Genomic DNA, 14,517 nt, shown 5'->3' with positions numbered 1-14,517 from the left:
TGAAAGAATCTCTCAAGTGTTCCTATTGAAAGCTGAAGGATGGAAAATTGTGCCTATTTGCATTTACGAACCTGGTATTTCTTATCATTTTTTTGCTGATGGTCATATTGATGTTCCCCTTGTATTTCCAGTCAAGGCTGTAACGTACTTTTCCGATTCCGCACATCTGTCCACTGGGTGCGAAGTCACTTTTACCCCTCTGAATGTTATGAACGTGTATGTGTGCCCTTGTATCTCAAAGCTTTGCAATACTGAAGTGTCTCTTAATGATGTAGAAGGTACAGTCACCTGTTCGAAAATGCAGGATTATCAACACTATTGTGCTTTGTACTCATATTGCAGCCTGTTTTTTAGTTTACAAGGTTGTAGGGTTTTTTTGTTTTGTTTTTTTCACCTTGAATTGAGATTTTGCAATATTTTATAATCCAAACTCTATTGATATCGCTTTACTGTGAATAAGCTATTTTTAGAAACCGTGGAATTGAAGCATGCGTATACTCCTGCAATACAAGAAAAAACTGTTTTCTCTTTTTTTCAGTAGATGTTTCAGAGCTCAATACTTCTGAGTATTTAACTACAACAAAAAAAAGTATTTATTTATGTGTATTTATGTACCCTGTTCCATACAATTTTGTTGTCATTCTTTTTGAGGAAAATAGGTTTGGGTTTAATTTTGAGCAGATGGAATTGTTTTGCAATCCACATTAAAGGGCAGAAAAATGTCTGTTATCGTTTCATCATTTTTCTTCTCTGACCATTCTCAATTCCATTGTGGCCACCGCGGAGGCGTAGATGTGAACGCAACGCTTTAAAACACAATTCCTTCAGTGCAAAACCACGTGACACTTCCACCTGGGAGATTAATCATTTTCCCTTTTCAGGAACCATGTGTGAGGATTAACCATAATCTGATAATCAGATGGGAATTAGTCGTTATTCATATAGCTAAAGCAAGGCTAAAAATTCGAAGACACGCTAAGGCATTTAAGCGTTTTAAGACGAAAAACTAATTTCACTGTTCACATCTTGATCCTCCTCATTCAAGTCAGCATCCATCTTTAGACATTAACCAAATAACCCCTGTAGAAACATGTTGTGGTTTTGTTAATCACTTTAATTCCATTTCAATAAAAAACAACAGATAAAATACTGCAGGAATTTTTTTTTTTTTTTTTTTTTGTGACAGTTTAAATCAGTTTCTGAAAGTTAGCTGAACTCAGAATATATTTTGCACAACAATAAAATGTGAATTTTTCTTGAGATATTTCATAAGCTCTACTGTCCCCTAGTGCCCATTTCAGGTATTTCGTTAAACATGATGAATATCCTTCCACATGCTGTTCTCAGAATCATCCTCTTCAGTTTTTCCGTGGCAAATGTGAAGCTCGGGGAGGAAGTACAGTCCTCAGAATGTGTGCATCCTGACCGGCGCATGCTGTTTCAGAGTTCTCCGATAATCCTGCACGTTCGTTTGGAATTTTCCAACGAGGACAGCTGTCCGCTCCAAGTCAGACAAACCAGCAGTCTTTGAGCGCTTTACATACTTTGCACGTCAATAGGCTCACGAGAACGGGCACGATCCACTCAACATTCACTCATCAAAGCTCCAAACCGTGGACCACACATGTAAATCTACATTCTGACGCGTTCCTCGTTTTCCAAAGAACAACAGTCCTCTTTTATCGCAACAAGGGTCAGTCTCTGTCAATGCGCATGTCTCACAGTGGGCAGCAGCACATGCTGTAATGCACCATGGGAAATACATGCATCATGATGGCTGATGTGACACAGGCACAATATGAAGCAGATTCGCCTCATTTTTGTGCACGTCTGGTACACTCGAATCAGGTCTGCATTTGAAATGAGCGATTGGAACTGGCAGTTACACGTTTGCATATTCAGAGAGAGGCCGGACAGTGCTCGTCTGCCCACTTCGGTGGTTCTAACAGTGTCTTTGTGGCTATTTCGAATGGCTTGCAGTTTATCTATGAGATTGTAATGTGAGGGATAAGTAAGAAGGAGAGTATATTTGAAAGAGTGCTACACTGCAGTTATACTTTTTTTTTCTTTTTTCTGGGGATTTTGTCTCTATGCAAAAGAGGTGGAGTCTGTATCCCATCTTATTTCCACCGTTACTGATTGTCAAGCATCTGCTGAAAGTTGGCAATCAGGCTTTTGAAGTCGATCCTTTTTTCAGGTGTCGCCTCCCAGCATTTCCTCATCAGATTGTACAACTGTCAAAACACAAAGATCACAATCAGAGACACACGGCCTGGAGCGCAGCTCATACCTGCCGTTAAATCATCTAACCTTCACCCTCGTGAAATAAACATGATTCTGTAATGCATAAAGCAAGAACAAAATATTTTAATACAATAGAATCATTTTTTTGTAAACATCAACATACTTTAAGTAATATACGAGCACAGGACAACGGCTGACTGGACAGGAAACACACCATAGAACGTTTTCAACAGCCCCGTAATATAAAATATTTAAAGAAAACATTTTAAAGTAAACCATAACAAATTAAGTTAAATTAAAAAAGCATACTTAATGTATACATAAATAAATTTATAAATATTTAAATACAATTTTTAAATAAAATAGAATACATTTTCTGTAAATAACACCTCAACATATATATATATATATATATATATATATATACACATATACATATATATATATATATTTGCTGAATTTGCAAGGTGATGTTCATTATATTTGCTCAAAGACCGAAGGCTTTTTCCTACCAATGGCGTACTGTCAGTTACTGACTTCCATGGAATTCCTTAGAATTCTCTATCATTACTTAAAATCTGAGAGGTTACTTCAAGTCATCATACTAATATGACCTGTAACATTCACTACCGTTCAAAGGTTTGGGATCGGTAATATTTTTTATTGCATATTTTTGAGGGAAGTCTCCCAGGCAAACAGTAATATTGTGAAATAGTTTTCTTTTTTTTATATATATTTTACATTTTTAATTTATTCCTGTGATGGTAAAGCTGAATTTTTAGCATCATTACTCATTACAGTCTTCAGTGTCACATGATCCTTCAGAAATCATTATGATATGATGATTTGCTGCTCAAGAAACATTTCTTACAATAATCAATTTTGAAGACAGTTGTTCTGCTTAATAGTTTTTTTGGAAACAGTGATACATTCCTTCAGAACTTTTTGATGAATAGAAAGTGCAAAAGAGCAGCATTTATTTGAAATAGAAATCTTTAGTAACAATATAAATGCCTTTAATTCGGCAATGATGCATTAAATTGCTCAAAAGTGACAAAGGAGTAATTAAACAAAATGCATATACATCTTACTGACCCCTTTTGAATAGTGGTGTAAATATATAGCTTTACTAAAACAAAATGCTGTAGATTACCCTCTCTGAGCAGCCGTCTGGTTTTGGAAGTCTCTTCCCCTCCTCCAGGACTTTGACCAATCGGGTAACAGTCATCTGGCCATGTGTTGGGCCAATCATCTTTAGGAACACCTGTGGGGGTGGAGCAAAGTCGGGTCAGTGGCCTGATTTACAATTAAGCTCATCCATGTCTCCTCTAGCAAACTACCTTTAACCCTTTAATGAGTCCAGTGGGCGAGGAAGCAATACATTGTGCGTCTGCATTGTGTACAATGTGAAAAATCGGACAAATCCCTCAGTACAGACATTTCCTCCAAAAGAGGCACACAGAAAAAAAAGTGATGATTGGTGTGCAGACGTCTACCGCAGCCTTTGGGTAAGACATCTGCCACTGTGGGCACAGACTGGCACCATCTGCCATGTTCTCAGAGACAGAGAGAGAACGACCAGACTCACCAGCACCTCCTAAACAAGAGCTTCTTTCAGCCTACAGAAATGAACATGGGCTTTCTACGAGTGCTAGAAGTACTCGGTTCTGCTTCGCAACAAATCTGTATTACCCTCCTGCTGTGTATAATCAAACACTGATTTAGAAATGCAATCAAAAGTAAAACACTTACATAGGGATATATTTACATAATAAATTTGCATAAATATAACTGCATAAGTCTATCCAATGTGTGGAAGTGCAGCTGTGATATTTGTCGTATTATTTTAATCATCTTGTGCTTTTGTGTCTCTCTCATATTCCTTTTAATCTATACCTTTATTTTTTGTTATACAATAAAAAATACTGTATTTTATGATATTTTAAAATACTGAGTTGGTATGAGCCACCAATGAAAAATATACAAAATAAAGTGAAAATAAAGTGGAATTTTGGGATTATGGAAACAATTTACCATGATAAATACACAATACTAACATGAATTGTTAATGAAACATCTGGAAACGACATCATACCTGCGGGCAAATCCTTCCCAGCTAACACACGAAGTGCATGTTACGTAATTTATTGGTACCTTTGGGTAATTTCATGACTTACTAATTGACAACATAACTACGAAGTTGCATGCTCATAATTTCTTTTGTTCTTTATTTATAATTAAGTAACATACAGCGCGCGCTGCATTTGCCCGTGCATTTAAAGAGCGTGCGCTACGAGCACAGGACATGAAAGATTGCTTTTCTGAGGTGAGTGACTTTTTATTCCGCAACAAGTTAGAATATTGACACTGACAATATTCCAGACAACATCTCATGACCTCAAAAACTGAATCGAAACACGTTTTTCTCAGGCACTCTTTACTTACACTGCGTCTGACAGAAGAGTCAACAGTTCCCACGCACATCTTTCAAAGTCTCGCATCAGAAAAACGTAGAATTACATTTGTTGTTGTTGTTTCACTGATTGCACACTCGGCGACCCACTCAAAAAGTTCTTGCGACTCACCAGTTGAGAAACACTGGCTTAGGGTTTTTGAGACGGGACTAAAACGACTGGCCACTCACCGACATAGGGCTGCATGAGGGATCACAGTACGTGAGGAGCTCATACATGGTCACTCCAAAAGACCAGACGTCAGACGCCCTGTAGAACTTGCAGTGGATCAGGCACTCTGGAGCATACCTGGGAAAAGCAGGGGGAAAAAAATCATTACAAAGTGGATTTTCCAGGGGCTTTTCATAATTATACACAATTCCATAATGAAATTGCATATAATTTCATCATTACCAATGCACATGATTCATTTTAGACTTAATATACTTGGTCATTGCTGTATAACAGCACCCTTATGAGTGAGGCTTACCAGAACACTGGACTGTCCAGATCGTCTTTCACCGTGTAGTAACCCTCATTATCCTTAATGCTTTTGGTCAGGCCGAAGTCTCCGATCTTTACCGTGCTTTCATTCTCCACCAGAACATTCCGGGCTGCCAGGTCTCTGTGGATGTAGTTGCGAGAGCCCAGGTAGTCCATGCCCTGGAGTTAGAGGTTAGAAAACAGCAGGGTTGAGCATAATGTTACACTGCAGGTCTGCATTACTAACAGAAACCCAGAGCATGAGAACACAAAGGATCACTGTAAGCAGCTGTTGTTATTATTATTGGTCTACGAGTACAAGGCCTCAAGGACAACAGACAACCAGAGCATAAGTTGCGTGGAAAGCAAATGGATATATAACATATATTTATGAATATATTGCTGGTACCTACATATAGCCTGAGTTTCACCATATGCATTATGAGAAAATATGTTACATGGGGTAGGTTTTTGTTTTTATTAAACATTTTATTCAGTAAGGACACATTAAATTGACCAAAAAAGTGACAGTAAAGACAATTTCAAATAAATGCTGTTCTTTTGTACTTTCTGTTGGTCAGCACCAAATCACATTAGAATGATTTCTGAAGGATCATGTGACACTGACGACTGGAGTAATGGCTGCTGAAATAATACTAATGATTGTAATAATAATAATAATAATAATAAACAATATTTTCTTTTTACTCATTTTTGATTAAATAAATGCAACATTGGTGAGCATAAAAGATTTTCAAAAACAAAAACAACCCTAAACTTTTGTTATACTGCAATGTATTTCCATTTCATACTATATCGCTGCAATGCAAATTAAATGTATTTTAGCTGATTGCATGTATTTTGCATTATAGTAAGTGAATGCTTTACTGTCTGCTGAGTTCAAGGCGGTTTTACTTTAAAATAAGTGCAGTTTGTCATTAGTCATTTCTTGCGTTAAAGTACATGAATGAATAGAACACGTTTTCATTTTTGCTCTTGTGTGAATAGACTCTTTGGTTGTCATTCCTTCAAATACATTTTTATTTTTAAATTTGTATTAGATTCCTTGTGATTTTTGTTTCATTGTGCTGGTGTTTTTTTTCAGGTTGGAAAGTTACCATAAATAGACAAGGACAACTAGTAAAGCATTGTAATCCATTCACATTCGGTGTTACCTGGCAGATCTGTACAGAATAGTTGAGAAGGGTTTTAAGGTCTATGTGAGCTTTGTTTCTGGGGAGGTATTCCTTCAGACTGCCTGCCGGTAAAAACTCCATGATGAGCTTAATGGATCTCCCACCTAGAAACAAAAATGTGGAAAGATTCGCTCAAGCAACTCATGCATTTGGCACCAAAAGCCATTACAGCATTATATTATTTATGATGTTCAGAATTGTGGTTTACCCTCTTCATTGCAAATGCCCTTATATTTGACAATGTTCTCGTGGTAAAGTTCTCTCAGGATGTGAATCTCACACCACAGGTTACTGCTCTGCTCTTCTCGGTTCTCTGGCTTTAGAGACTTCACGGCCACCAGCTCTCCTGTCCGATCTCCCCGCGGGTCATATCTGCACAACTCCACCTTTCCAAAGTGACCCTAAAAGCACACAGATGAACTTCAGTCTAACCAGAAGATGGTCAGTTAAATAAGCAGTTTGTTCATGAGTTTAAAGACAGAACACACACACACACACAGAGTGTAAATACCTCTCCAAGGTCTCTGATCTTCTTGAGGAACCTCTTCTCAAACACTGTAGGGTCCACCTCTAGCATGGGAACAGGCTGAATGGATGGGTCTAGAGGGAAAACATTAAAGAGGAAAAATGGAAACCTGTTTTTTTCCCAAACATACGCAAACGTTTACAATGCAATGTTTTCTCTCAAACCCACCACAAAAGGTAAGTTGTCCTTCATATTAAAATATGACTAACCATGTTTACATATCAATGGTTATTAAGCGCAGCAACTTATGAGGACAGTGAGGACTACTAGTCTATGGAGACTAGCCAATCCTACTAACAGAGCTCATTAACATATAGATATCTTAAGGCATAGTAGAAAAAACAGCCTGTTTAATTCTAAGAGAGTGAAAATAGTCATAAATAGACTAAAATATAACCGGTGTACACTACCATTCAAAAGTTTGGGGTCTAAAACAGTAATACTTTGAAATATTAACATTTAAAATAACTGTTGTCCATTTTAATATATTTTACAATTTAATTTATTCCTATGATGGTAAAGCTGAATTTTCAGCATCATTACTCCAGTCTTCAGTTACATAATCCTTCAGAAATCATTCTAATATGATGACTTGGTCAAGAAACATTTTTAATTATTATCAATGTTGAAAACAGTTGTTCTGCTTAATATTTTTGTGGAAACCGTGACATATTTTTGAGAATTCTTTGATGAATAGGAAGTTCAAAAGAACCGCATTTATTTAAAATAGAAATCTTTAGTAACAATATAAATGCCTTTACTGTTCATTTAATGTGTCCTTGCTGAATAAAAGTATTAATCTCTTAAAAGATTTCTCACTCTTTTGAATGATAATGTAGGTGAAAGAAACCTTGGCAAACATTCACATGTGCTTACTACTTTAAGCAAAGAAGAATGTAGTAGATCTTTGTAATAGCCACAAGAGGTCAGTATTGAGAACACTACAGGAGGAATTACTTAGGCTTAAATTTCGAAATATATTCAATAACTAAATGTATGGTTTGTCATCTGTATATCTTGACTCCTTACTCTGTTCCTCCACCATGACAATGTCCCTGACAATGGCCCTGAAGAACAGTCTCTGGCGAGGGTCGTAGGTCATACAGTGGGTCATGAGTTTGGCCAGCTCCTCGCAGTCAGGGGTTGCCAACTGACACTGTGCTGCGTAAAACCTTTCCTTCTGCTCAGAGAGATGACAGCAAAAAAAAAAAAACACACATTTATCAGCACATTATCAGAAAAGAAAGTGCTAAGTCATATGCATGCCTCAGTGTATGTGTACGCTGTTACCTCCGTGAGCTTCTTGTCTTTGAGAGGTATCTCTCCATTGTAACAGATCTCCCACAGAGTTGTCCCAAAGCCCCACTTATCCGCTGCTACGCTCAGATTAGCCGTGTCCTGTACACACTCAGGAGCAATCCAAGGAATCCTGTCCACACACTCTGTAGACAAACACAAAGCACGTTGTCATTCAATGGCATTATCAAGTAACTTCAAATTAACACTCAAAAACACCCAAGCTGGGTTGTACTGGTTGAATAATCCTCTTCTTTTTTTTTAAGGGGGTTTCCACCACCATTTCCTCATTCAAACATCAAAGGTAATTTCATCGAACACATGATCCCTTGGCAACACTTTCTTGTATGCTCCCTCTCTGTGCCCCTTTCATTCCCCTGTGCGCACACACCACCACCCCAGAAAAAAAAAAAAAAAAACACACAACCAGTCTTTCCTGTAACAGTCCCTGGCACACAGCAAACAAAGAGCTTTTCTGGTCTCCGAAGTGCTTCAGGGAGCTGAGCTGAATCTCGGCCAACAAAATTCCTGTCAGTTATCTTTTCCGAGCAGTCCATTTTCACAGTGCAATAAAGCTCAGATCGACAGCATTGCATTTACCCTGGATGCACTTTACCCATTTAACTCTATTTACAAGGTTATAATAATGCATATATGTCAGCTCAAAACCTTTGACCCTAGTGTGAGCAGTGATAGAAATTTCAATTGATATGTATTAATATTTATTTTATTTTAAATAAAATGTATTATTTATCTTTATCATAAAATTCTATAAAAAAGCTATGTTTTAATTATAATATAACAGTATTTATTATCTATTTATTTCATCAAATACTATATTAACTGTAATATAAAATCCTACAACATACAATTAAACTTTTTTAAACATTACAACAACTATATAAAATCTCTATCACTATGATCATAGTGAAAATCACTATGAAATCCAAATTGGCAATTATTATTCTTTTATGGAATACTGAAGTATTTATTATGAATGATTTGTCTGTACACATCATTATTTTAAACCAAACTGAAATAACTTCCCGTCGCTCTTGCAGCAACATCACATCATTGGTGATGTGTTTTTCAGTGTGAGGGTGGGACAACCTGTCACTCACATGAGATCACAACAATAGCAAACCACAACCATCCAATCAATTTCCGATTAACAGAATCAAGTCCCTACATATATATATATATATATATTTATTTATTTTACAATTTTTTTTTGAGAAGCGGTTTGACTCAATAGATATGTGTCACAATAGGAAAGAAAAGACTAAAGCAACTTCCGTTTAGTGCTGACATTAACATGCTGTTAAAGTGGTCATAATGCCTGTATGAATGTTTAAAGTGTGTTAATGAGGTAGCCATAATGAATCTCTCACCTTCTCTGCTAAGGACAGTAATGGGTATGCCGGGGTCACTCAGTTTAATGAAGGGTCCTCCCTCTCCATCTAGACCATCTCGAGCCACCAGAATGTTCTTACAGCACACATATCCATGAACCAGCTTCTTATCCTCCTGCAGGATACACACAGCAGTCAAACAGTAACATTATTCACTGATAACACTTCATAATCATTTTCACTGATATGTTATGTTGCTACGAGTTCACTTGTACCATGTGAAACCAATTTAACATATTTTAGTTTTTTTAGGTAGATTATCAATACCAATTAGTACTACAGATTTACAATTATGTTGGGTTTGAGCATTTGTTTTTGCGTTTGTTTCTTTACCAGATAGCTGAGGGAGCTAGCCAACTGTTTGGCAACCTGGAACTTCCATGCGGTGCTGAGAGTCGTGGTCTGTCTGCGCATGAACAGATCCAGAGGACCATACTGAACAAACTCCTCCACCATAATATCTACAGAGAGAGAGAGAGAGAGAGAGAGAGAGAGAGAGAGAGAGAGAGAGAGAGAGAGAGAGAGAGAGAGAGAGAGAGAGGAGAGAGAGAGAGAGAGAGAGAGAGAGAGAGAATTTTATGCAAAAGAGCACAGTTATCTCTTCCTCTCTGACACACGGTTCCAGCTCACATATGCAAATTCTTCTAAGAAAACAGACACACCCATTGCGTGCACATGGCTGGTGATCCTCAGAGTATTTAGGTTATTGTTCAGTGGAGCAGGAAGTGCAGTTTGCAATTAAATACATAACCTAACCTAGACTTTGTTGAACAATCGTATGTCGCTCTGTGATCAGCTTCCTCACAAAAAGCATTTATGAAACATTTACATGCCATGGAATCATGAAGCAAAACTTTTTTCCTGTTAGACTAGTTTAACCATTTAAAAATGTACTCATTTAAAACTACATTATTACTCAAGCAATGATTCATTGTTTGATTTCTGTGATTTCTTAGAAATATAACACTGCCACTGTATCAGATCTACACGTTTAGTCGGAGAATGACAATGTCTCTATGTTCGCTTTGTAAATAAATAAATGACTTTTGCACCAGTGACTATGGTGACTCGCTGGTTACAACTCAACAGGCGCAAGAAGAAAAAACCCCACCTATTTCTCATATTTGCCATGTAAAACTACACCAAAACAGAATAAAAGACCACAAAATAAGAGAACTAGAACATTTGGTTAAGTCTAATATATGTGCGCCCTCTGTAAGGAAATGGATTGCTTATCCATTTGTCATCAATATCACTAGACAAAGCAATCATTAGATACAACCAGAATAATTTGGCAGGATAAATGCCAAGTTCGCTACATATTAGAGACAAGTGAGAGTAGGGTACTTACTCTCCTGGTGACGAACACACACTCCGTAGAGCAGTGCGATGTGTTTATGAGAGATCTGACGCATCATGCTAGCTGTCTCAAAGAAAGCCTGAGAAGAGGCAGAAAAAGACATACTTTGAACATTCAAATAGTAACCACACTGATGGCAGAATACTAACGGAGAAAATTCTATTCAAAACCCCTCATGGTTCATTACAGTTGAAAATGACCACAATTAGTTTACAGTTAACTCAGTAGACATGTGTTTTTATCCAAAGCAACTTACAAATGAGGAAGAGAGTCAGGAGACTGTAACATTATACCATCTAAAACCAATAATCTTGTTTGCTAAACTTAATTTAGACATGAGTAGGCCATGTGTGTCTTACCAGAGAGATATCTCTGTGTCCTGAGCCCAACACTTTCAACACCACTTTCACCTCCTGTGAGTATCCTCCCATGTCATCATCATCCTCACTCTTCAGCTTCAGAACACCAGCATAAATGTTTGTCCTTGTGCCCCGACCCAAATGCTCACCCTGAATGAGGCCACAATGTCACATATCAGTAAGTAGGTAGTCAATTAAACTTTTATTCATTCATTCCATTTTTTTTTTCCAATTTCAGGGACAGGCCCACTAATAGTAAACTATAGTAAATGTCTTGCTTATAGTTTACATAGTAAACAAACTGGCAACTATAAAGAGAATATCTGTAACACACTATTGTTATAAAGTTTGGGGTAGGTAAGATTTTTTGTTAATGTTTTTAGTGGTTACGCTCACCAAGGCTGCAGTAATAGTATTACAATTTAAAATAACTGATTTGTATTTTAATACATTTTAAAATGGTATTTATTCCTGTGATGGTAAAGCTGAGTTTTAAGCATCCATTACTCCAGTCTTCAGTGTCAGATGATTTTCCAGATATAACTCTAATATGCCGATTTGGTGCCAAAGAAACATTATTATCACTGTTGTGCTGCTTAATATTTTACGGAAACTGTGATATAAAGAGGATTCTTTGATGAATAGAAATTTCAAGAATCATTTGAAACATTATAAATGTCTTTACTGTTATTTTTTATCAATTTAATGCATTCTCACTGAATTAAGTATTAACTCTTTCCTAAAAAGAAAAAAAAAAAACTCTTACTGACACCAATTATTTATTTTTAACTATACTGTATAATAATTTATGTTTCATAAGTCTATGTACTTCAATAAAAGCATCATGAAATTATAAATAGTTTTATGGCCAGGAGAATTTTTAAGGGCAGAGCATTTTCACTCACTGTGGAGCGCCCATTTATGAATGTATATGGTAGATTTTTTGACAATATCTGTATTTCATTTTATTTCTTAAATGCTCGCCATGCTAAAGAAGAGTCGGCTTCTTGGTTCAAAATCCATGAAAAAAAATAAAAATAAAAATCACCTGAACAATCTCTTCCTTAAGGATGCGGTGGAAACTCAGCTGGCTGACTTGATTTTGTCTCTGTGGGGCGGGCTCTCGGTTTGTGGTCATCACTAATAGGTTGGAAATTTCTGAAGGACAGAAGAGCATAATTTGTGATTGGTGACCAACATATAAATAGTTGAGATCCCAGCTTTAAACACTAAATGTCATCTGGTTTGATTGTCCAAGGATGTTTATTTAGATAATATCTAAACATACAGTATATGCGTTGGTGTGCAGACATCACCTAAACAGAGTAGGGAAGAGGAAGTTTTGCAGTGACATTGTGCACCGTTCAAAAAAAAAAAAAAAAAAAATTAATACCACTTGCTACACGAAAACAATGAGCATGTGTGGGTCCACGTGCAGGTATAGCGTTTATGTAAGTGTGTGTTTGTGTGCTGTGATGTTCATTCTGCAGCATCAGCAGGTCTTTTGTCTACTCACTGACATAATCTCTGGATACAGACCTACACAGCTCTGTTTTTATGAGTGCAAATAGGGTAAAGACATCAAGAGATGTGAACAACGGAAACCCACATTTACTACATTTCCTGCCTGTCACTGATGCCTCAGCATGTACTCTTAGAGGAACAGATGTAAACAAGCCCTGACACTGTCTAATGTGCGATAACTAGGCGTTTTTTCGCAACCAAAACATTCCTAATATTTGGTTTTGCATCAGTATAGAGCTGTTGTATTACTGCTAATACTGATGGAGCACTAAAGGAAGAAGGATATTACATCAGGAATATAATAAATCTTAATAAACTGCATTCAAAAAAAAAAGTTTCATTTTCAACTAATCATTTAGTAATGATGCACACAAATTCACTGATATGATTCACTGAATCAATTAAAACACTAATATGTATGAATTCATCTGCAATTGGCAGTTGTGGCGAAAAGTACATTTTGGACCCTGGTTTCTCTGCGGTATGCAGTTATCTGTAAATCTCTCTCAGGAACATTTAACTCGGTCAGGTTAGAGATGGTTAGCTGGATAAAGGATCAGGGGCTGTATTCACAATACATATTAAGGCTAAAAGAAGCACCTAACTTGCTGATTTAGGAGAAACTCTTAAAAGTAATGGCCGTGTCAGGACTCCTCAATTTTTGCTCTAAGAGTATTTCACAAAGCATTTTAGCATTAAAACCAGCTCCTAAATCTGTGAAAAGTTAGGGGTAGTCAAGAGGACTCCTAAGTCACTTAGACCAAATCACAAACAATCCTAAAATGGCTGTTGCTGGCAATCCACCCAAAGTCACTGTACACTATATTGAAGCAATGCAAGATTTTTATCTGCAATGACATAACATAAAGGTTCATTTGTGTACAGGCAAACTGCATTGAATTGGATAATTTGAACGTACTCCTCCTGAACTTTGTTTATACAAAGTAAGAGACTGACAATTACCCGAACATTACTTAGTTCTTAGCCTACATTTAAAAAAAACTTTGTTTGAAAATGGCAGCATGATACCTTTGTTCTGCAATATTTCTATGATTAAATCATTGGCAGAGACTCCTCCCCCATCAGCCAATCACTGTGTGCATAGTTATTAAGTGTGTTGACATCATCCATAGCAAGGATGTCAACATCACCCTTACTCTTAGTTTAAGACTTCTCTCTATTCCTTTGTAAAAGTTGGTCTCAGCAGCTTTGTGAACAGGTTTTAAGAGGAAACTCTTATCTTAGAACTTTTTACTGCTATTTAGGAGAACTATTAGTTGCAAGATAAACTGTTTTGTGAACACAGCCTTTGATACTGGATGAGTGGCTTGATATACGAGACTGCACAACTATTAGCTGCCAGTTGCACAGTTGCCAGAGGTCAAGCAAGGATATGACTGCTTGTGTGCGTATTCTGATTTTTGATGTCTCTAGACTAGAGAGTATTGTGACACTTAAAGCACTAGAAAAAAACAATTCCTCTTTCAGCCAAAACCAGTCAAAAAACACTTCAAGATTCTTGTACAGATGCTTCTCAGATTTAGACAATAAAAAGATGCACCAAAAAAAAAAAGAAGGAAAAAAAAAAAAGCACATCTCACAAGATGAGAAAGTCATTTCATAAAGTATGCAGTTTGGAAAGTGTCGCAGATGGAACTTTCAGC

At 36.8% G+C, this 14,517-nt stretch overlaps 1 protein-coding gene across 1 annotated transcript in view; it reads right to left on the bottom strand.

Annotated features, from left to right (window-relative positions):
- Positions 1-1,093: 1,093 nt before the first annotated feature.
- jak1 (Janus kinase 1) overlaps positions 1,094-14,517 on the bottom strand; it is a 32,734-nt gene continuing 19,310 nt past the window's right edge. Inside the window, exons 11-24 of the mRNA XM_084426756.1 lie at positions 12,378-12,487; positions 11,330-11,479; positions 10,962-11,049; positions 9,944-10,071; positions 9,590-9,725; positions 8,193-8,344; positions 7,932-8,082; positions 6,888-6,976; positions 6,585-6,777; positions 6,356-6,480; positions 5,188-5,360; positions 4,889-5,006; positions 3,398-3,508; positions 1,094-2,234 (exon numbers count right to left, since the gene is read on the bottom strand). Of these exons, the coding sequence (XP_084282882.1) occupies positions 2,133-2,234; positions 3,398-3,508; positions 4,889-5,006; positions 5,188-5,360; positions 6,356-6,480; positions 6,585-6,777; positions 6,888-6,976; positions 7,932-8,082; positions 8,193-8,344; positions 9,590-9,725; positions 9,944-10,071; positions 10,962-11,049; positions 11,330-11,479; positions 12,378-12,487 (1,826 nt within the window). The 3' untranslated portion in view covers positions 1,094-2,132. The remainder of the gene's footprint in view (positions 2,235-3,397; positions 3,509-4,888; positions 5,007-5,187; positions 5,361-6,355; positions 6,481-6,584; positions 6,778-6,887; positions 6,977-7,931; positions 8,083-8,192; positions 8,345-9,589; positions 9,726-9,943; positions 10,072-10,961; positions 11,050-11,329; positions 11,480-12,377; positions 12,488-14,517) is intronic.

This window comes from Rutilus rutilus, assembly GCF_951802725.1.
Source record: "Rutilus rutilus genome assembly, chromosome: 12".
In the NCBI taxonomy this organism is placed as follows: domain Eukaryota; kingdom Metazoa; phylum Chordata; class Actinopteri; order Cypriniformes; family Leuciscidae; genus Rutilus; species Rutilus rutilus.
The sequence above is the reverse complement of the archived record's forward strand: the minus strand, read 5'-3'. Positions and strand labels throughout refer to the sequence as shown.